This window comes from Rhinoderma darwinii, chromosome 9, assembly GCF_050947455.1.
Source record: "Rhinoderma darwinii isolate aRhiDar2 chromosome 9, aRhiDar2.hap1, whole genome shotgun sequence".
In the NCBI taxonomy this organism is placed as follows: Eukaryota; Metazoa; Chordata; class Amphibia; order Anura; family Rhinodermatidae; genus Rhinoderma; species Rhinoderma darwinii.
This window is the reverse complement of record NC_134695.1, coordinates 26553381-26577911: the sequence shown is the minus strand read 5'-3', so window position 1 is coordinate 26577911 and position 24531 is coordinate 26553381. Positions and strand designations below refer to the sequence as shown.

Sequence of the window (24531 nt, the reverse complement as noted above, 5' to 3'; positions counted from 1 at the left end):
TTAGAAAGTTTATGAACCCTTTAGGTGTTTCACGGAAATTTAGAGCAAAGTAGAGATGAAATGTACATATTTATTTATTTTTGGCAGAAAATCCTTTTTATACCATTTTTTTCTATAATACAATAGGTTTTACCAGAGAAACGCAACTCAATACTTATTGCCCAGATTCTTCAGTTTTGAGAAATATCCCACATGTGGCCCTAGTGCGTTAATGGACTGAAGCACCGGCCTCCGAAGCAAAGGAGCACCTAGTGGATTTTGAGGCCTCTTTTTTATTAGGCACCATGTCTGGTTTGAAGAGGTCTTGTGGTGCCAAAACAGTGGAAACCCCCCAAAAGTGACCCCATTTTGGAAACTAGACCCATTGAGGAATCCATTGTAGTTTTCTTGGGGTGCATGTGGCTTTATGATCAGTTTTTATTCTATTTTTAAGTGGCGTGGTGACTAAAAAACAGCAATTCTACTATTGTTTTTTACTCTACTTTTTTTTACAGTGTTCACCGTGCGCTATAAATGACATATTCACTTTATTCTGCGGGGCGATACGATTACGGCGATACCAGATGTTTATAGTTTTTTTTTATGTCTTATGGCGTTTGCACAATAAAAATACTTGTTGTAAAAAAATCATTCACTTTTTGTGTTGCCTTATTCTAAGAGCCAGAACGTTTTTATTTTTCCATCAAGAAAGCCGTGCGAGGACTTATTTTTTGCGTAACGAACTGTAGTTTCAATCATTACCATTTTTAGGTACATGCGACTTTTTGATCTCTTTGTATTCCATTTTTTGGGAGGTGAAGTGACCAAACAATTGTGATTGTGGTACGGTTTATTATTACTTTCTTTTACGGCGTTCACCACGCGGGATAAAAAACAAAATAGTTTTGTAGTTCAGGCCGTTACGGACGCGGCGATACCAATATGTATAGTTTATTTATTTATCTATTTTTATTAATAATAAAGGACTGATAAGGGAAAAAGGGGGATTTTTACTTTTATTACTTTTAAAACTTTTATTTTCTTATTTTGACACATCTTTTTTTTTACTTTATTACTTTGTCCCACTAGGGGACTCGAGGGCAGGAGGCCCTGATCGCTATTCTAATACGCTGCACTACATGCGTAGTGCAGTGTATTAGAGCTGTCAGCTACTCACTGACAGCAAGCATAGTGGGTCCTGACTTTGTCAGGACCTACTAGGCTTCCGTCGATGGCATAGCCGGACGCCATTGTTAGGCGTCCGGTTGCCATAGTCACCATCGCCGGCCGCTATCGTGTAGCAGGCCGGCGATGGTAGCTTAACCCCTAAAAAGCCGTGATCCCTATTGAACGTGGCTTTTAAGGGATTAATCAGCGGGGACACAGTGATCGGTCCCCGCTGTAGGAGCTGCGGCAACTGCTGTACGAGACAGCAGCTGTCACAGCTCCTGCATGTGTCGGGAAGACGGCCGGAACGGCCGTTACTCCCGTGACTTACTATTAGGTTATGGCGCGCGAACGATATAGCTGCCATGACCTAATAGTACGTCCAGGAGCGGGAAGGGGTTAATGACCAAAGCAATTTTTTACGTTTTTCCATCATCTCATTCAAAGAGCTATAACTTTTTTATTTTTGTGTCGACATAGCTGTATAAGGTCTGTTTTTTTGCGGGACAAGTTGTCATTTTTAATAGCACCATTTTGGGGTACATAAAAATGTATTGATTAACTTTTATTAACTTTTTTTGGGGGGAATAGAAAAAAACCTGCAATTTCGCCACACGTTTTTACGTCCTAAATTTACGCCGATTACCGTGTGGTATAAATAACGCAATAACTTTATTGAATGGGTTGTTACGATTGCAACGACACCAAATTTATTTAGATTTTGTATGTTTTACTACTTTTACACAGTAAAAACACTTTTTTTTTCAAAATTATTTGTTTTTGTGTCTCCATATTTGAAGAGCCATAACTTTTTTATTTTTTCGCCGATGCGGTTGTATGAGGCCTTTTTTTTTTTTGCAGGACGACTTGTAGTTTTTATTGGTAACATTTTGGAGTAGATGCGACTTTTTGATCACTTTTTATCACTTTTTTTTTAGGCAGGATTCAAAGAAAACGTAAAACTTAAATTTGGGGTCGTTACGAACTCGGCGATACCAAATATGCGAACGTTTTTTTACTTTATTTAGTTTTTAATAATAAAGCAGTTTGTAAGGGGAAAAAGTGGGTTTTTAATTTTTTTTCACTTATTTTTTATTTCAACTTTTTATTCAACTTTTTTACTGGTCCCACTGCATTTATAATACATTGTAATACTTCTGTATTGCAGTGTATTATACCTGTCCGTGTAAAACGGACAGGCATCTGCTAGGCCATGCCTCTGGCATAACCTAGCAGGCATACACTGCAGGCAGACCTGGGTGCCCTTATTAGGCCGCCGGCTGCCATCGGAGACACAGATACTCGGTGATCTTATCGCTGGGTGCCGGTGGGATGAGAGGGAGCTCCCTCCCTCTCTCCAAAACAACTCAGATGTGGTGCTCGCTATTGAGCGCCGCATCTGAGGGGTTAAACGGGTGAGATCGATACTGATATTGATCTCACCCGTTCTAGCAGGGATTCCCCCAGCCCTCAGCTACCTCTGGTAGCTGAGAGCAGGGAGTTTTAATGGCTCCGTCCTCTGTTTATTTATTCCGATGCAGCGCCGTAAAAAGGCTACTGCATCGGAATAAAGCCCGTTAGTGGCCGCCGTAAAAACACTTTAGGGCGGTCACTAACGGGTTAAGATAATTCAGATCAATTAAAAAAACAGATATTGAATACAGATATTGAGAAATCTGACCCACCCCGTGATTGTTTAGAGACTAATAAAGAGTGTGACACACTCAGGGTCAGTAAAGATGTGATGCAAACTTTGTCAGGAGAAAGTCACTGTTCTAGGTCATTGTATATTACAGGGGGCCAAATATTTCTTCCCAGATAGAGTGCCCAACCTTGTTATGTTGGGATGTTCAACTTTGAACACTGTACAATACTTCCACAGGGTCCAAGAGGGGGGGGGGGAGGGGGACTAGTGATGAGACTGATCAGTTACGTCTTAGTGTGACAACGCACAATTTTGTTTTGAATGTTTTGAATTGATGAACTTACAGCTAGGTCTACAAAATGTGTATGAGACCCCAATAAGTAAGGGCCTGTTCACATTACCGTTCGCTTTCCGTTCCGGGGTTCCGTCGGAGGTTTCCGTCGGGTGAACCCCGCAACGGAAAGTCAAACTGAAACCACAACTTCCGTTTCCATCACTATTGGTATCAATGGTGACGGAAACATTGCTAATGGTTTCCGTTTGTTACCATTCCGACAGGTTTCCGTTTTTCCAACGGACTCAATAGCGCATTCGACTCGTCGTTAAAACGGAAACCTGCCGGAATGGTGACGAACGGAAACCATTAGCAATGTTTCTGTCACCATTGATACCAATAGTGACGGAAACGGAAGTTGTGGTTTCAGTTTGACTTTCCGTTGCGGGGTTCACCCGACGGAAACCTCAGACGGAACCCCGCAATATGGATACGGAATATGGATACTGTTTGTGGCAGGTGCAGAGATGACGTAAGTATTTCATGAGAATTATAGTTTTACATTTAAAAGTCTTTTCAGCCTATGATTGGCTCAGTACGAATATCTTTTTATTGTACGCTATTGGCTGAACCAGTCATTGTCACATTGTAAATGATTGGCTGAACCAGTCATTGTCACATTGTAAATGATTGGATGAAATCAAGTCTACACCATTTTTACAAAGATATTATTGTAATTGCTTTGGTCAATAAACCTTAGAGGAGTATTTTTGGGTATACAAAGCAGTGTCTCCAAAGGCCCTTTTACACTGGGCGATTATCGGGCAGACAAGCATTCATAGAACGCTCGTTGACGATAATTGTCCTGTGTAATGAGGGCAGCGATCAGCAGATGAACGAGCAAACGCTCAATCATCTGCTGATCGTATAAAAAATATGAAGTATTATCGTTGTCGGCAGCACATTTTCCTGTGTAAACAGGAAGACGCGCTGCCGACATGATAATAACGTATGGAGATGAGCGAGCGGAGCTGTCTTGTTGATCAGCGCTTGTTGCATCGGCCAAAATTAATAGGGCCTTTACTTCATTCCGATATAACCTATGATTTGGATCTGGATACATTTACTGGCCGAGTATCAATTGATACACTCATCTAAAAATTTAGTCTAATGTATATTTTGGTGATATATATATATGGGGTCTGATGAGAGGGAGGCGACTGCTTTCAGGCTTGGTTATTAATAATCTACAGGTTTTTTCAGCAGCTCCACTAACAAGACAGAGGCGGCAGGACATGCCTCTAAAATCTCATCCTCCCGGCCTCGAATGATGCACTATCTGATGCGCACTATCATCCTGAACCCTGAGTTGCCCTCAACAAACATGGCCCCCGCATGTTGTTTTGCATGTAGTACCGCCTCTTCCGCTGGTCGCTTTTGATGACGTACACTTTTCGCGACTCTGCACACAAACGCGACTTTGGTAAAGCAGGAACATGGCGGAAATTACAGATGGTGAGTAAATTACAATGAGCAGGTACACATGTGCCGGGCATTGGGCGGGGATTCTAGCCGTGTGGTTATAAGCGCTGGCCTAGGGCCCGGCAGCATGGAGCTAAGACAGCGATTAGACTCTTTCCTTGCGGCTTCTAGTGAGATCGGGGCTGCTCAGGGCTACAGCCGAGGAGCAACGGTTATAAGGCTGCTGCTTTTTTGCCTGCAGTGAAGTAAATGCTGTTACAGACCGGATCCCTTCTCCACTTGTGTTTGCTTGGTTTTCATGACCAGTAATGTGACGCTGTGGGATTCATGTACCAATATGATTCCCCTGTCCGCATACAGGGGGGGGCAAACTAGTGCAGAACAGGAGCTGAGCGTTGCCCGTTGCTGCTTTAGTTTTCCGTAAGACCTCTAAAAAATGGCGTAGAATCTGGTTGCTATGGACTCCTTCACTAGTATTAATAAATCTTCTCCACAGCGCCATACCTCTGCCAGTAAGTTCAGTAAAGAGCCAGCTAAGGGACGCTCATCGTAGTGCCTGTAGTTCAGAGTGGGGACCCCCTTCTGTTCCCTCCATTTACCCCAGTCAGGGAATTGTCTACTCTTCTAATAATAAATGCTTTCCCTAATATCTTGCTCCATCTTGGAGTGGTTTTCTGCCAGTCGTTTCCCTCATTTTGATGTCCGCTAGCACTTGGAGATCACTGTAGGCTTTATGTTGCTATGCAATGATCGAACGTGTTTGGCGCTATGCTTATCTAGAACAGGACCAAATAATTAAAGAAGCAGCTTGTTTTGTTTTTTTTTCGAAACCCTAACGCACCCGTTTTGTCCGATGTGACCGCTGCAGCTTCGCATTGGACGAGATGTTATCCCGAGAGGGACTGTGTTGTTCCCTACTGGTCGCCAGGAGTGTCGATGTACAGGGCAAACCGGTAAGGCTATGTTCACACGGCCTATTTTCAGACGTAATTCAGGCGTTTTACGCCTCGAATTACGCCTGAAAAGACGGCTCCATTACGCCTACAAACATCTGCCCATTGCTTGCAATGGGTTTTACGATGTTCTGTTCAGACGAGGTGTCATTTTACGCGTCGCTGTCAAAAGACGGCACGTAAAAAGACGCCCGCGTCAAAGAAGTGCATGTCACTTCTTGGGCCGTTTTTCATTGACTCCATTGAAAAACCGCTCCAATAACGTCCGTAAAAGACTCTGCGAAAACCGCGAGTACTTACAAAAACGTCTGAAATTCAGGAGCTGTTTTCGCCTGAAAACAGCTCCGTAATGTCAGACGTATTTTGCTACTGCGTGTGAACATACCCTTAAGGCTGCCGCGCTTGATTAGTGCTGCGGCCCTTTTGTTCTAAGAATTAGTGGATATCCCGGCAGTCGTATTCCCACCGACCAATAAGAGATGACATGTATTGGCAGTATGCCCTCACTTTAGTAGGAGAGCTATGATTAAAGTGTAGCTAAACGTTTGACAAACTTCTGACATGTCATAGTGACATGTCAGAAGTTTGGATTGGTGGGGGTCCAAGCACTGAGACCCCCACCAATCTCTAGAATGAAGCAGCTGAATATTTAGTGTGAGCGCTCAGCCGCTTCATGTCTGTTCAACTTTTTCCGGAAAGCCGATGTATCGGAGTACGGGCTCATAGGCTTTGTATTGAGTCCTTACACGATACATTCATTTCCGGAAAAAGCCGAACACACACGAAGCGGCTGAGCGCTCACACGTGCTCGGACCCCCACCAATCCAAACTTCTGACATGTCACTATGACATGTCAGAAGTTTGTCAAACGTTTTGCTACACTTTAAACTATACACCACTTGTCAGGGGGCTTCATGTTAAAATTGACGACATCTGCCATGATTTTGTCTCCCAGTCCCAAAGTAGCTTCGATCCCCTTCCCTCTCGCACTCCCACTTCATTTTCAGCATTTGACCCAATAAGCGTGGGAACACGCTTGGCGGATGGAAACACTGAGAAATTAATTGCGGAAATCCGCAGCGTAATACAGTAGCAGCAGTATGGCTGAGATTTGAACAAAAATATCCGCAGAACAAATCCTTAATAAATTGGCCTGCGGTGTGGTTTTTATCACTGCAGCATATCCATTTATGCTGCGGAATGGCTGCTCTTCTGTTGCGGGTTTTGTGTGAATTCAATGGGTAGGTAAAACCTGCAACAAAGAGCTATGTGTTGTGACTTTTGCTGCGGTATTTCATGCCGTCTGAATAACCACACCACAATTTGGTGCCGGTTTTCTGGCCAAATTCCCTGCGGCTACCTGGGCGGATACGTGTGTTCCTACCCTAACAGAAGTCTAGGTTCCTCTCTGTTTTTTGCTACTGCCTGCATTAGTGATCCTATTCTCTCACACCTCGCCCAGTCTTTCTCCCTAGCTGTCACTAGTCACCTAATTAAAATATTTAAAGGGATTATGTGGCCACCGAAAAGTATTATCAGTGTACTCACTGCAGTATGTCCGTACACTTGCTAATATACATTCCGGTATAGTTGCACAATCATCCTTCATGGCGACACAACTCTTCGTCATATGACCAGCCCAGCTGTACTCTATGTAATCCATGTAGCAGTAGTACATAGAGTACGGCTGGGCCGGTTATATGACGTGTCGCCATGAAGGATGATTCCGCAACTAGACTTCCGTTTCCCTTGCCAGCGCTATAAAAATCTATTAAAATCTCAATCAGCGCGACTCGGGACTGGAATGTATATTAGCGTGTGTATTCACATATTGCAGTGATTACACTGCTAATACTTTTCGGTCCCCATATAACCCATTTATCCCCTCTCTCCTGGGATTTTTCCCTCCTTTTTTAAACCTGATCTAACCATAAGGCCGGTTACCCACGTTGTGTAAACGCTGCAGAATTTCCGCAACGGAGTTCTGTGCGGAAATTCTCCAGCATTTACAGTAGCAGCAAAGTGGATGAGATTAAGAAAATCTCATGCCCGAGCTGCGGAAAAAAAACGCAGAGCAAACGTTAATAAATTGACCCGCGGTGCGGAATTTAAATCTGCAGCAGGTCAGTTTATGCTGCGAGTTTGTTTCTTTTCTGTTGCGGATTTTCCCCATTGAATTCAATGCGGCGGAATCGCAGCGATTATTCCGCAAAAATCGCAACTCTGGTAAAAAAAAGGAAATCATACTTACCCAGAACGCCCTCCTTTCTGCAGTCCGGCCTCCTGGGATGACTTTTCATCTGAGCCAATAGCAGCCTGCTGCAGCCAATCACAGTCTGCAGCGCCACATGGCCTGCAACGTCATCGTAGGAGGGCGGACTACCCGATACCTATCAGCATGAACCTGCTTCACACAGTGTGAGAGACTGAGGCTGGAGAGATGAAAGCTGAGCTAGCTGAGAAATAACCGGGGATATCACCAGTTGAAAACAGTTGGGAATGGAAGCTGTATACTATATGATCACTGCTGGGAAGGGGGAGAAGCTGTATACTATATGATCACTGCTGGGAAGGGGGAGAAGCTGTATACTATATGATCACTGCTGGGAAGGGGGAGAAGCTGTATACTATATGATCACTGCTGGGAAGGGGGAGAAGCTGTATGCTGATTGGACAGCGTCATACAGAAAACATCTCGTGCTGCACCAGTCCTCTGTGCTACCCTGGACAATCTGATAAGTTCCTAACATTCATTGTTTTACGCGTTCCCTGAAAACCCATCTTTTTAGACAGGCCTATCACATTGCCTAACCTGACTTTTCCTTGGCTCCGCTACTACATTAGTCATCAGAACCTGACCCCCCCCCCCTCATTTAGCAGCCTCCCCCACACGCCCTGCACCCTAATGACCTTCATACCTGTCACACTCAGACACCGGCTGGTGACCGGCTCATGCCACTTTATGTACTACCCCCTGTGTATAAAAGATGGCTGGACCATTTTACTGGAAAAGCATTTTTGACATTTTGGGTCCCCCCATTTTCCTAAGATTGCAGAGTCTTGTGAGCAGGGCTCTCCTAACTGTAAAGAGCTGCGGAATATGTTGGCGCTATATAAAGCTGCTTATTCTTCACTGACATGTAGATTGCCTCCAGTGACCACATCCACTGTTATATTTTTGCTACTTTGGATAAAAATTGTTCTAGATATCGTCTCGATTGTTCACTGTTGCTTAGAAAATCTTCCAGTTGTAGAATATTCATTCTCCAGATCGTATTAGAACTGCTATTTGTAATAATGACGACATGTCCGAATCTGCCCATTATATGGAAGCGGCGAGGTGTGTAAGGGATGTTTTATTTTACTGTAATGTTTGTCTGTGATTTCAGGGAGCAGAGATGACGGGATGGAACATATTTCAGCACAGGTAACAATCATCCATGACAGGACAGTAATGATTTATTCCCACTCACATTATATACATTTACGGAACTTCAGGGGAAATCTGTATAAGGGGGACAATGCTGGTGAATTCTATAGCTCCCCGATAAAGCAGTGGATCCAGACTGAAAAGGGAACATTTCCAAAAATAATAGGAACATCACCAGGACTTGCTTCTTGTTTGGGTCCAACTTTTTTTATATTTTTTTGTATATTTTTAGGCTCGTGATGATGGGGAAATGTCAGCCACAAATTCAAGACTGGCCCAGGTGAGAATTCTAAATATAAGGAAAGCTGCCTATTGTGCCAGTTCTGCATTCTGTCTTGTTCCTTGGCCTATTAAAGGGGTTTCCCACCGTAGATATTTTATGGCATATCTACAGGAATACATCTGCTTTTGGGGACAATCACCTCTGGGAGACCAAGGTCCCCTGAACCATGTTCTTTCAAGTGGCTGCTTGCTCAGTTGTTTCTCCCTTGCCATAAAATAACCACCCGGATGTAGCGGCCACCTCACCTGGTAGAAGGGGGGTGGGGGACTCTCGTTCTCCCTATAGGTAGTGGTCCTCTTCAGTGGATATTCCACAAATGTTGGGAGAACCCCTTTAAAATTGCTATGAAATGTGCACCCAATGACCTTTTAATAGAAATAACTCTCAAAAGTTGTCATTGGAATTTATCATGCCGATATTGTTTTTGGCTGTGAGAGTGGCCTTCTATTATTACAAAGCCTGTGTGGTGGAATGTTTGGATCCTTTTGGCCTTAGACTGCTTTTCTTCTATGTGACTAGTGCGTATTTAGATAATACGTATGTCTATTGAGGATAAGATATGGATTTGTATTTCAGCCTCTATTTTTCTTTTTAGGTAAGAAACGTGTCTGTTGGTGTAGCATATTTTCACATCTCTACCCAGCAGATGTATTTTTCTCCCTGGCTTTTCTGTCAGAGAATAGATATAGATGGAAGTATTATATGTGCTCTTCATGTTCACTCTGCGATACAAATTATATTAGTGCAATTTCTGAGATCTCTTCTCTTATAGCTACTATTTCTCAACTTCCCATCCATGACTACACCACAGGAGGTTGGGGCTCCCCCTCCCTAATAGGGACAGGAAACAACAAGAGGTTAAATAGCCCCCCCCCCCCATCCTTAGTATTTTGTCTGTCCCTATTAGGGCATGCAAGAGGATTGCTGCCGTTCCTTGTAGCACTTTCTATGGTGGTTAAGCTGGGATTTCTTACCTGTAAGAGTCTGTTTCTGATGCCTCCCGGATCGCTGATCCGGCCTCTGGTCCCTCCTATGCCCTTGGTAAAGCAGGACCTCAGGTGTCCGCTCCAGTTCCTCCTGGTTCCCTAGCTGTGATTTCCACCTTCCTCTCCGGCATCACAGGACCATGTTCCTAGCTGGAGTGGGGGGATGTCCGACTTCCGGTAGCTGCTCCGGCGCGTGTTGCATGTGACGTGTACGTTGTCACTTCCAGTTTCGTATGACGTGCTTACGGCCATGTGACGACATGTTTCCTGTCACGTGTAATGTCGTGTCGTGCAATGGCGGCGCCCACCTATTTAGACGACTTCGGTCCTGGCATCCTACGCTTCCTCCCACATGGTCGAGGAAGCAGGAGGGGACTGCAGCAGGAAAAGGAGGATCAACGTCCCATTGGAGGAGAAAATCACGCGGATCCCGGTGGTTGGGGTTAAAAGGTCACCCTGGTCCAAGACTCACTCTCTTCAGGTAGGACGACTTTCTTGTACTTGCTACTATTATGTCTGAACAGGAGACACCAGCTGTAAAGCCTGGTTCTATGGACCCCCGGCCTAGTGAGTTTTCTGTTACGGGTCTTACTTGGGGATTTGAGAGTTATTCTCTATCTCTTAAAGGAACAGTGTCATCACAAATTTATTTTTCATATATTAAAGATGTTAGTGCTTTATTAAAAACGTTTATATTTAATTGTGTGTTTGTGTTTTACTTTTTCTTATTTTTACACTTTTTCTTCCCTATGGGGGCTGCCATTTTTTGTTCCATTTCTGTATGTGTCGATTAACGACACATACAGACATGGAATACGGCAGCCACAGTCCCATAGGGACTGCGAACGGCTCCCGTCCCATCCACTTCTGTGTACGCCGTCTGTGTGGGAACTGCGCATGCGCCGCTCCCACACAGTCCAATTTGAAATTGGCGCCGTCCGGCGCCATTTTCCTGTGGACCGGAAGTCGCGGCCGGACAGTAAGATTACTACTTCCGGTCGCGGCTTCCGGACTTGTGCACTTGGACCAGCGGCAGCAGACGGAGCGGACGGGCCGGAGGGAGCCGCGGCGGCAGGAGCAGGTAAGAGATTTCAATGTATGTTCGTGTTTGTGTACGTTTACTATTGTATGTTAACCTTCTACACTGTGTGTTAGCTCAAAAAATGGCGACACACAGTGTAGGAGGTTAGACCGTTCAAACCCCTCGTTTATCCCGGCACTAGCCAGGATAAAGGAGGGGGGGGATGCTGAGAGCTCACTAGAGCGAGGGCTTTTTACCCAATTTTGCAATGCTGCAATTTTGGGAATAGCTCCATCTAGTGACCAGCAATGGGAAATATTATAAATTAGAATCTAATTTATAATATTTCCTGACTCGTGAAAAAAATAAAAAAAATTTGAACAATGTTTAATCACCTACACACTAAATGTTTAATTAAAAAAAAACAACATGTTTTTCTGGCAACACATTCCCTTTAAGAGTTAAGGATCCACCTCAGAAATCTAAGAAGGATTCTTCAATCCGTAAAATGTGCTATTTGCTTTAAAAAAAATTACCATCCTCTAATAAGAAATCCTTGTCAGATGTGTATTGGAAAAATTGTATTATGGAGAACAGCCTTCCATTATGGATGAGGCAGGATTCAGTCATCACTTGCAACCTTCTCTCAGTCCTTTATATCTACAAAACCCCCTTCCCGTCTCAAAAAAGGGAAAGATTTCTACGGAGGGTTCTGATTCAAAGGGAGAGAACTTCTTTCCTTCTATATCAGAGGTAACATTATAGGATGGAGAACTACCGTGTATGTCTACATTTAAGAGAGACGAAAAATACTATTTCTCATTAGACCAGATGGATGAACTGCTTAATGCTGTTAGGAGTACTATGAGGGTAGGGTAGATCCAGGAAGTCCACTCAGTGCAGGACAAGATGTTCGCTGGGCTACGAGCAAAAAAAATCGGTTTTACATGAAAATCTACTAGGCCTAATCGTAGATGAATGGAAATCTTCTGAAAAACCTCCCTTCCAGCAGAATTTTAAATGGATGGAAGTTTCCAAGATTAATGTTCAGGTGGCCAAAGTGGGGAAGAAAACTTTGCTCTCCTTTGAGGAGTCCATACAACTGAAGGATCCATTAGATGGCAAAGCAGACAGCTTGCTCAAAGAATCTTGGGAGGCATATACGGTGCTCCTGCAAGCCAACATCAGCGCCGCTTGCGTGGCAAGGTCTATTTACAGATGGCTTTGGCAGCTAGAATCTCACCTACTGGAGGGCACAACTAGAGGATATTATTGCTTCCATCCCTCTTCTTTCTTTGGCAACCGGCTTCCTGGCTGAGTCTTCCGCTAAATTTATTAAAACCGTTTTAAGAGCAGATGTTCTATCTTTTACAACCAGAAGGGCCCTAAGGCTAAAAATATGGAAGGAAGATCCACTCTCAAAAACAAAACTTTTTGGGATTCCGTTCCAGGGTGAATACCTATTTGGACCAGAACTTGACACTATTCTAGAAAAAGCGGCTGATAAGAAAAGTCTTCCTGAACCTAAAGCTATCCATAAAAGGCAGTCCTTTCGGAACAAAATGCAAAATTATAGCGGAAAGGGAAAATTGGGCATATGGAGCTACCCCAAAGGGAGGGGGGGCAAGATATTCTGCATAACCAGAACGAACCGAACTGAAATCGACAATGACGCCATTTGAGTGGGGGGGCAGGATTTCAGGATTCACAAAACAATGGCAAAACATCAGTGGACCTTAACCTCAATTTCTCAAGGTTTGAAAATAGATTTTGCATCCTCCCCCAGCAAAGATGGTCATTACTATTAGACAATTATCAAGCGGCGCTAAAATAAAGTGTCCATAAGTTACTACTCAGAGAGGTAATTTCTCCCATTCGACTCAAGGAGAGAGGACAAGGCCACTAGTCTCGAGTATTTCTAGTCCAAAAAGCAAGTGGAGCTTTCAGAATAATAATAAATCTTATAACTCTGAACAAATATGTATTACAAGTTCAAGGTGGAATCGGCCAGATACACCATACCCTTAATCGGGAAGGACTATATGATAGCAACGATCGATTTGCAGGATGCATACGATCATACCCCTGTGAATCAGATTTACCAAATGTTTCTAAGATTTGCAATTTTACAGGATCAAGAAGTCTCATTATCAGTTCAGGGCACTTCCCTTTGGAACTTCATCTGCTCCACGAATATTTTATTTTTTTTAAATTTTTATTATGCAACATACAAAAATTAATGTCCCACATAAAACCCTATCGAATGGCTGGGAAACTGTGATTGATAATCTCGAATACCAGCTCTATATTGTGGATCATCTCCATTGAGAACTTGTGAACTCTTGGACACCAGTTGATTAAAGTGGTTTTCCAGCCACTAAAACTTGATGGCCTATCCTCAGGGTAGGCGATCAATAGCTGATGGGTCGGGGTCCGGCTTCCGGGACCCCCGTCGATCAGCTGTTTTGAAAGGGCCGCAGCGCTTGTATGAGCTGTATGAAGGGGCATTTCTTGCTCACTGTGAATCGTCGAGATGCATTTAGTGGCGTTTCACAGGTATTGCAGCCTTTTCTCTCATTCACTTCAATGGGAGAAAAGGCTGCAATACCTGTGAATCGCCGCTAAATGCGTATCGAAGATTCACTGTGAGAAAGAAGAAATGAAGGGGAGCGCTGCCGCCCCTTTCAAACAGCTAACCAGTGGGGGTCCCGATAGTCGGATGACGACCCATCAACTATTGATGGCCTATCCTTAGGATAGGCCATCAATTTTTAGTGGCTAGAAAACCCCTTTTAAGTGCATAAAACCTGCATCCTCCCTATCTCATCTTGGGCGTTTGGTATTTCTATCTCTGTTAAATTTACCTAATCTCTTAGGAGTAAAGTCTAGTCTATTAACCATAAAAAATGGTGTTCGCTTATGGTTATTATTAAGTGATGTTCTCGAGGTTCTACTTCCCACTTGTGACCACTCCTCCTTTTTAATTTTACCCACTTCTCTCTCCCATTTATCCCTTGTCTTCTTTCTATCTATTGTATCCATCTGTGCTCTTAGGTATTTTATTACTCCTTGACATGAACTCTTTTTCTCCATTGCTAACGTGTACATATTCCAAAATCTGAAACAACCCTCTATCCTGTGTTGCCCTAACTGCGTCTTTAATTGCCAATATCTATATAATGCCCCTCTTGGGGCATCCCCTTCTCCCCATATAACAGCCATCTCTTTTAAATTACCATCTTGAATTGATTGACCTAAAATAAACCCTCACTGTTCCAAAATTCTTGGTGACCCATTTTACCTACTTCGAAACTCCCATTATTAAATAGTGGAGTCAATTTTAATAATCCCTTAATTTACACTTACGTATTTTTTCCCATACCTTCTATAACCGCTTAATAATTCTTATAAATTAAAAGGGCCCCCATCCTCTACAATTTTCCTCAGATTTGGGAGTTACTTCCACCTAGCAATATACCAAAGTTGCCCCACAAGATATTACGCTCTGAAATGCTTTATTGGAAGCCCTTCTTCTTTCGCTTCTAACATAAGTAGGCTGAGCTTAGCCCTTGCTTTTCTCCCTCTCCATGTCCTATTCCTTACTAAACACACTATGATTTTAAACCATTTCCCCCCCACTAAAATTGGACAATTATTGATCAGATCTGCGGCAATGCTATCATTTTCAATAAGGCAATTCTATCCGCCATTAATAATGGCAGTCTTTTCCAAATTTTGATATTTCCCTTTAATTTCTTTATAAACGGGGCTAAGTTCAATTCTAGATAACTGGATATATCCTGCGACACCATCACTCCAAGATATTTAAATGCCTCCCCTCTACCCACTACCTTCAACCTGTCGTGACACATTTCCTCCTCATCTAATGGCATTATTATTGTTTTTTTCTAGTTAATCTGAAGTCCCGACATACTCCCAAACTTTTCAATCAACTGAATTATCCTCCCCAAGATACAAACAGGGCCCTCTACATATATTAATGTATCATCTTAAAGAAAAATCTTGTCTCCACTCCCTGAACCTGGCGAATCTTACATTCCAAAGGCTCAAAGAGGGCAAAGACGCGTGGGGAGAGGGGACACCCCTGTCTCATACCCCGGGACAGTGAAAAAGGCTCTGTCGGCACCCTGTTCACCAGGACCCTAGCCACAGTTCTCCAATATAAGGCCCTTAGCCACCCTATAAATCTACTTCCAAGACCATATTTTCCTAACACTTCCCATAGGAAGTGCCAATCCACCTGTGAAACGCTTTGACTGTGTCCAATGACAGGATGGAGTGGCCTCCCTGTACCTACTCTTCCCTCAGCTCCATGTTGCCAAATAATCGAATGTTGGTTTCTGTCAACTCCCCTGGCATAAAGACACTGATCCTCCCTAATTAATGACTCAATGACCCCCCGCCAACCGAAGCGACAATTTTGGCCAGGATCATAGCGTCCGTGTTGAAAAGCGATATCAGGCGGTAAGACCCTGGATCCAAAGCATCCTTCTCGGATTCTAGAATTAATATTATTAAAGCCTCCCTCATAGAAGCAGGTAAACTGGGCCCCTCTGATACTTCATTAAAAATATCCACCAGTAGTGGGGCAAATGTGTTTCCATAGTTGTGATATATTTCGTATGGAAAGCCATCAGGGCCTGCTGAGTTAGACTTTGGGGATTTCCTAATCACATCTAACGCCTCCTCCAATGATATCCCCTTTTCCAACCTTCCTCTTTGTTCCTGTGATAGGGAAGGAAAATAAATTTCCCCCAAATATCTTTGTATTAGTTCTTGATCTGTCTGTGCATCTGATGTATATAACGGTTTATAGTATTTATAGAATTCCCCAGCTATCCCTCTTTCCCTATTTAACACACCTGTTTTTTTATAACTGGAATTATTGTATGATTGTTCTTACTCCTATTACTCCAAAGCTTACCTGGTCTACCTCCCCTCTAGGTATAATTTTTTATCCGAAAACCTTGCTCTATTCTGTGCCTTACGTAATAGCATTGCCTCATACACCCCACAAGCCCCTGTCCACTCGTTCTTCACCCTTTATAGCTCCTCTCCGCTGATATTCCTTCTCAGATTCCCTTACCTATAAACTAGCCTGGTCTTCTTTTCTAAATCCTCATTTAGCCTGTACAATATTTTCATTCAACAACCCCCTCAGAAATGCCCTTCATGTGTCCAAAACCACCCCTTTAGAGACTGTCCCCTGGTTAAAGTTCAAGAATTCTCTGTTGCCTCCCTATTTCTTCATGTACTGTAACTATAGCCGTCCACTGGGGATGTGTACTGACCCGAGATACCCGAGGCATTTCCTCTCCCAAATTTAGCTTCAACAGTAAGGCGTGATCAGACACCGATCTAGGTTCATATGATATGGAGTGTATTAGCGAGTAGGCACTGGGAGACCCCAGAACCATATCTATCCTTGCTAGACTACCACTAGATTTATTATAACAGGAATATTGTTCTAAGTCGGGGTAGATCTGTCGCCAAAAATCTATCCATCCCATTTGTTCTATTTTCTTAAGAGGAGTACAACTAGCCCTGGATTTTTCCTTCCCAGTTCTTCATTAGTTACAGTTGTAATCCCCTACCACTAGTAGTGGAACCCCACCTCTGTTTTCCATACATTTTACATAATGTATTTAGCACATCCAATGAAAATGGGGGTGGAATAAATATATATATATATATATATATATATATATATATATATATACATGCTAATACCATTTTCTGGCTTGCCACCTTCTTATATAGGAAGATAAATCTCCCCTCACAGTCTATTTTTTAAGTCAGGATTTCATATTGCAATGACCTGTGGATCATTACACTTACCCCTCTTGAATACCTCTATACATTGAATGAATCTCTGTCCCAAACCATTTACGCGTGAGACATCTCTCCTACGTTAAATGGGACGATCCCTGGCATATGATTTTTCATTCCCTGAAAGACGGCAAGCCTTTTATATCCTTCTACTAAACCTCTAACTTTCCACACCACAACCTTCATGTTCATTGCTCGTGCTTTCCAATGGAATGTCCTCCTGAAGAGGAGAAATGACTGCATTGATTGAAAGATCATGGAGAAAAAATAAACTTAAATTCATACTAATTTTACTTTGCTCCTGGGGTCCTCCCCCTTACTCCTCCTATCCCCCTCCCCCTGCAGCCCATCACACCATCCCACTCTTGCGGAATGTTGACAAGTCCTCTTCACTTTGCTCTTTTCCGCTCCAGCTCCTCCCCCGCGCAACTTTCTGATTAATTTCGTGAGTCCATCCATTCTGTGGTCTCCTTGGCACTCTGAAAGAACAATGTCCTCTCCTCATGAACCACCTATAGTATGGCGGGGATTAACGGGGAATACTTTATTTCCTTCGTTCTCAACCTTCTCTTGACCTCTGTAAATTCTCTTGAATAGTCTGGAAACAATAGTATCTTATTTCCATTATATTCCATTGGGGGGGGGAGTTTCGGAATTCCTTAATATTTGGTCTCTGTCTCTAGAGGAAATTATTTTTAGCAGGATTGACCGTGCATTGCTGCCAGGTGGGAAAGCCCTCATTGGAATTCTATGAGCTCTTTCCACTCCAAAAATGACGGCTAAATCCGCATATCCAAAATAATTTTCAGCCACTCGAATATAAACTTTGCAAAGTCCTCTCCTTCCACCTTTTCAGGATATTCCACTGCTCTGATGTTGTACCTCCTAGACCTGTCCTCTAGGTCTATAACCTCACGGTTCAATGAGTTATTAGAGGGGGTTAACTGTTTGACGACTTTGGTCATAGTGATCGTCTTGTCTTCTAGCTCTCTCATGCTATTCTCCACTTCTGTTCTATCCCTCATTTGATTCATATCCTCCCTGAGGTGCAAGATGTCTTTTCTCCATTACTCCCATAGTAGTGAATGGCAGTTATGGAAGCAGCGTATAATGCGAGCTACGCTGTTTCCGTAACTATTGTTAAATTCTTTGGGAGTTACGGAAACACCGTAACTCCCAACCATGTAATCAGTAAGTGGCTACGAGGCAGCGAGAGAACAATTTTCCTGGAAAGCCGCTCCCGTGAGCCCTATTTAAAATTCTTAGAGGATAGATCTGCCCTGATCCCATTTTTCTACCCAAAGTGGTATCGGACTTCCACATGTCTCAGGAGATGACACTCTCTTCTTTCTCCCAGCCAACAGGAAAGAAGAGGAATTCCATTCTCTAGATGTGCGTAAACCTAACCTCATTTACCTAGAAGTCACAACGATCAAAATATTTTTGTCCAATTTTGGGATCCAAATAAGGGGAGTGAAAGGCACTGTCACCAATTGGATTTAAAAAGCTATTCCTGAAACCTATAGTATTCAGAATTTAAGTCCCCCAGTAAATCTCATGCCCACTCTACTTGTGCGGTGTCAGTTTCCTGGGCAGAAAGAACTGAAGCTTCTCTAGACCAAATTTGCAGGGTCGCAATCTGGTCCTCTGTACATACGTTTACTAAGCATTACAGACTATGGTAGAAAAGTTCTTCACGCCATAGTCCCTCCCAAATAAAAAATGCTTCTTTCAGAAGTCTCCTGTGGTTCTGTCATGGAGGATAAGTTGAGAAAATAGAATTAGACTTACCGGTAATTTGGTTTCTATGAAACCCTCCATGTTAGGACCCTTATTTCCCTCCCTGTGTTGTTGTGGGTAACATGTTTATGAAGTAATATGTTCCCTCTATACATTCCTAATTGGTCATTTGAAATACACTTAGGATTGAGAGGTGGGGGGGGGGGGGTGCTATTTACACTATTGTGGTTTCCTGTTCCTATTCGAGTTAGACCTCCAACCTCCTGTGGTTCTGTCATGAAGGGTTTTTCATAGAAACCGAATTACAGGTAAGTCTAATTCTAATTTTCTTTTATGTATCTTGCTCTTTGTTAGATGGCTGGAATGCCAATGTCCAGTCTGCTCGCTCCTCTCCCACCTCCTCCAAACATGGGCATGGGATTTCCACTTGGCCTGAGTTCTCGCCTGACACCTGACCACGAAAACAGTAAGCCACCAACAGGAGCACTTCCTCAGCACAATGATGGACTCCCTAAGGTAAAAGTTATGTTTTCTGTTTTTGCGTACAGTTCTGTGTAGTGATTTATACACCATAATTTTTTTCCTTGAAGGGGTATTCCCAAAGTGGACAAATTTTGATAGTTGATAATTGTCTGATGACTGCGAACCCCACTGCAGTCCCCCTGTTCTCGCGATTGGTGGGGGGGGGGGGGCGGTTGCGGGGTCCCCAGCTATCAGACAATTATAGCTGCTAATTGTCTATTCTGGTACAACCCCCTTTAATTCTAAATCTCACCTGAATGCCATTTTATTTTTCAGGCAACGCTAATTGATCCAGAATCCACTCGATCCCTCCTCCTTCCCAGAGGTAATGTCCGGTTCACACACCGTGTAGTTTTTATTATTTATCTTTTCTACAAGGTAGTGTGTATGTATTTTCTGTTTATCTACAGGTAACCTTCCCATTGGAACTACTATCCTACCACTAATGCCCTCCATTACTCGTCCACGTGTTCTCAATCAGTCTGGAGATGATTCCAAAGAGGTAAGATCCCCATCTTTGATCTTGTTTTATGCTTATCATTGTAAACTTAAATAAGTCTGTGCAGTCTACTACTACTAGTTCCTTTTTTTTCTTCTTTCTCTCTTTAGATGGAGGATTCCTCTTCTGGTCTAAAGATTCCACAAGTCCTTGAGAAAATTCTTCAGCTTAAAGAAATTAGACAAGAAGAGATGATTATGCCGGTAACCACAGGTAATACATTAGGCTTCGTATCCTTTTACATGAGTGTATTTTGTCAGTACTACCTCTAGTTTTTTTTTTGTTGAGGCTACTTTCTTTTTTTGAAGTCTATGGAAACTGTTTAAAAGACAGATGCATCCATATATGATCCGTATTTCATTAGTATTACATTAGTATTACATTACATGTGGCGGTATATTTCCGCTGTGGATCTAGGCTTGAATCCGCAGCAAAATCAGCATGTTACATTCGGATTGCGCTGCGGATTCACAGCGGATTTCACCCCTGCTATATGGTAAAATCCACTGTGAAAATCTGTGACATTTCCACAACAGAATGAGCATGCTGCGGATTTGAAAAGCATGCTTGTTTTTCCATATTACGTACGTTTAAAACGGAAACCTTATTCTGAAAGGGGTTGTCTCATTAACCTCTTAACGCTCCATGACCTACTATTAGGTCATGCTAACTATAGCGTTCGCGCTCAGTTACCTAATAGTAGGTCATGGAGTAAACACGGCTGTTTCAGACAGCAGACTTTCACTGCTCAATGTGCCGGGACCGATCGCGGAGCTCCCCCGCCGATTAACCCCTTAAAAGCCGAAGTTCAATAGTGAGCGCGGCTTCTTAAGGGTTAAGCCACAATCGAGGGCCTGATCCGCGATAGCGGCCGGCGATCGTGACTATGGCAACCAGAATCCTAACAATGGACTCTGGCTACGCCATCAACGGAAGCCTAGTGGGTCCTGACGAAGTCAGGACCCACTATGCTTGCTGTCAGTGAGTAGCTGACAGCTCTAATACACTGCACTACTCATGTAGTGCAGTGTATTAGAATTGCGATCAAAGCCTCCTGCCCTCAAGTCCCCTAGTGGAACAAAGTAATAAAGTAAAAAACAAAATTAAAAAAAGTTGTGTAAATATAAGAAAATAAAAGTTTTAAAAGTGATAACAGTAAAAATCCCCCTTTTCCCTTGTCAGTCCTTTATTTTGAATAAATGTAAACAAATAAACTATACATAATTGGTATCGCCGCGTCCGTAACGGCCTGAACTACAAAATGATGTTGTTATTTATCCCGCACGGTGAACGCCGTAAAAGAAAATAATAATAAACCGAACCACAATCACAATTCTTTGGTCACTTCACCTCCCAAAAAATGGAATAAAAAGAGATCAAAAAGTCGCATGTACCTAAAAATGGTATGGATCGAAACTACAGTTCATTACGCAAAAAATAAGTCCTCGCACGGCTTTATTGATGGAAAAATAAAAAAGTTCTGGCGCTTAGAATAAGGTAACAGAAAAAGTGAATGATTGTTTACAAAACGTATTTTATTGTGCAAACGCCATAAGACCTAAAAAAAAAACTATAAACATCTGGTATCGCCGTAATCGTATCGCCCCGCAGAATAAAGTGAATGTCATTTATAGCGCACGGTGAACGCTGTAAAAAAAAATCGAACAAAAAAACAATAGTAGAATTGCGGTTTTTTAGTCACCACGCCTCTTAAAAATAGAATAAAAACTGATCAAAAAGTCACATGCACCCCATGAAAACTACAATGAATGCCTCAAGGGGTCTAGTTTCCAAAATAGGGTCACTTTTGGGGGGTTTTCACTGTTTTGGCACCACAAGACCTCTTCAAACCGGACATGGTGCCTAATAAAAAAGAGGCCTCAAAATCCTTTAGGTGCTCCTTTGCTTCTGAGGCCGGTGCTTCCGTCCATTATCACACTAGGGCCACATGTGGGATATTTCTCAAAACTGCAGAATCTGGGCAATAAGTATTGAGTGCGTTTCTCTGATAAAACTTTTTGTGTTATAAAAAAAATGGTATAAAGAGGATTTTCTGACAAAAAAAAAAATGTACATTTCACCTCTACTTTGCTCTAAATTTCTGTGAAACACCTAAAGGGTTCATAAACTTTCTAAATGCTGTTGTGAATACTTTGAGGGGTCTAGTTTCTAAAATGGGGTGTTTGATAGGGGTTTCTAATATATGGGCCCCTCAAAGCAACCTCAGAACTGAACTGTAACCTAAAAAAATTTATAAATTAGACAATACTTCGCTTCTTACATTATACTGATAATGAGCAGCGCCCACCCCCGAGATGACCCCAGTTTTGACCGTTTGTATAAACGGAGACCCCTATTAGACCGTTTCAGTGCCCGGTTTTCCCAAGCATACACCCCCGAGAAGTGTATTTCTATTGATGAGTCCTTGGTAGATTTTAAAGGGAGGGTTCAATTCCGCGAGTACCTGCCGGGTAAGAGGGCAAGGTATGGCGTGAACATGTATAAGCTGTGCGAGAGTGCATCAGGGTATACCTACAGATTTAGGATATATGAAGGGAAGGACACCCCCAAAGCAGACTGCATCCTGGACTACAATAGGTACATGGGAGGGGTGGACTTGTCAGATCAAGTCCTGAAGCCCTACAGCGCCATGCGGTGTGGTATAAGAAGCTGGCCGTGCACATCATACAGATGGCATTGTACAATGCGTACGTGCTACGTCGATGTGCAGGCCAGAGGGGAATTTTCCTGGAATTTCAAGAGGTGATTATCAAGAACCTAATCTTTAGGGACCAAGAAGGGGAGGGGGGGGGGCACCCGGTACTTCTGGAAGCGAGGCCACACGCATCGTACCAGGGCAACACTTTCCAGGAGAAGTTCCCCAAACTGGCAAGAAGAGAAAAAGTCAAGAGGTACAAAGTCTGCTATAAGAGGGGGATAAGGGATGACACAATATATCAATGTGACACGTGTCCCGAAAAACCAGAGCTCTGTATGAAAGTGTTTTAAAATTTATCATACATCCCTTGGTTTATAATTTACCCCAGTTTTACTTACCCTGATGTACTCCGCACAGCTTATCCCCCCTCGTTTTTCCCCTCTGGGCCCTGCTGTGTGCCCAGGCAGCTGATAACAGCCACATGTAGGGTATTGCCATACCCGGGAGAACCCACATTACAGTTTATGGGGTGTATGTCTCCGGTCAAAATGCTCACTACACCTCTAGATGAATGCCTTAAGGGTGTAGTTTTTAAAACGGGGTCACTTCTTGCGGGTTTCAACTGTTTCAACTGTACTGGTACCTCAGGGGCTTCTGCATACATGACTTCGCACCAGAAAATCCCCAGTAGGCCAAATGGTGGTCCTTTCCTTCTGAGCCCTCCCATGGGCCCAAACGGCAGTTTATCACCACAAATGGGGTATTGCCACACACTTTGGGCAACAAAATGGAGTGTTTTATTTCTTGTGAAAATAAAAAAATTTGAGCTAAAACGACATAATATTGGAAAAAAATATATATTTTTTAAATTCCCAGCCCAATTCAAATAAGTTCTGTGAAGAAACTATGGGGTCTAAATGGTCAAATTACCCATAAATGAATTCCTTGAGGGGTGTCGTTTCCAAAATGGGGTCACTTCTGGTGGGTTTCCATTGCTTTGATACCTCTGGGGCTCTGCAAATGCGACATAGCACCCGAAAACCAATCCAGCTAATCTGGACTCCAAACACATAGCGCTCCTTTCCTTCTGAGCCCTCCCATGGGCCCAAACGGCAGTTTATCACCACAAATGGGGTATTGCCGCACTAAGGACAAATTGGGCAACAAAATGGGGTATTTTGTTCCCTGTGAAAATAAGAAATTTTGATCACAAATGACATCTTATTGGAAAAAATGAAATTTTTTAATTTCACAGCCCAATTCAAATAGGTGCTGTGAAAAAACTGTGCGTTCAAAATTGTAACAACAACCATAAATGAATTCCTTGAGGGGTGTAGTTTCCAAAATGGGGTCACTATTGGGGGATTCCTACTGTTTTGGCACCTCAACACCTCTTCAAACCTGGCATGCTGCCTAAAATATATTCTAATAAAAAAGAGGCCTCAAAATGCACTAGGTGCTTCCTTGCTTCTAGGGCTTGTGTTTTATTCCACGAGCGCACTAGAGACACATGTGGGACATTTCTAAAAACTGCAGAATCTGGACAATACATATTTAGTAGTGTTTCTCTGGTAAAACCTTCTGTGTTGCAGAAAAAAATGTAATAAAATTGAAATTCAGCAAGAAAAATGAAATTTGTAAATTTCACCTCCACTTTACTTTAATTCCTGTGAAATGCCTGAAGGGTTAAAAAAAACTTTCAAAATGCTGTTTTGAATACTTTGAGGGGTCTAGTTTTTAAAATGGGGTGTTTTATCAGGGTTTCTAATACATAGTCCCCTCAAAGCCACTTCGGAACTGAACAGGTACCTTAAAAAAAAGGCTTTTGAAATTTTCTTAAAAATAGGAGAAATTGCTGTTTATGTTCTAAGCCTTGTAACGGTGAGGAAAAATAAAAGAGTGTTCAAAAAACGATGCCAATCTAAAGTAGACATATGGGAAATGTGAACTAGTAACTATTTTGGGTGGTATAACCGTCTGTTTTAGAAGCAGATGCATTTAAATTCTGAAAAATTCAATTTTTTCAAAATTTTCTCTAAAT

General features: G+C 42.7%; 1 protein-coding gene across 1 annotated transcript in view; it reads left to right on the top strand.

The window, feature by feature from the left end:
- Positions 1-4476: 4476 nt before the first annotated feature.
- Positions 4477-24531, top strand: part of SF3B2 (splicing factor 3b subunit 2) — a 77462-nt gene continuing 57407 nt past the window's right edge. The window contains exons 1-7 of the mRNA XM_075837402.1: positions 4477-4580; positions 8890-8927; positions 9163-9210; positions 19165-19326; positions 19609-19657; positions 19743-19834; positions 19942-20044. Coding sequence (XP_075693517.1) covers positions 4562-4580; positions 8890-8927; positions 9163-9210; positions 19165-19326; positions 19609-19657; positions 19743-19834; positions 19942-20044 — 511 coding nt within the window. The 5' untranslated portion in view covers positions 4477-4561. The remainder of the gene's footprint in view (positions 4581-8889; positions 8928-9162; positions 9211-19164; positions 19327-19608; positions 19658-19742; positions 19835-19941; positions 20045-24531) is intronic.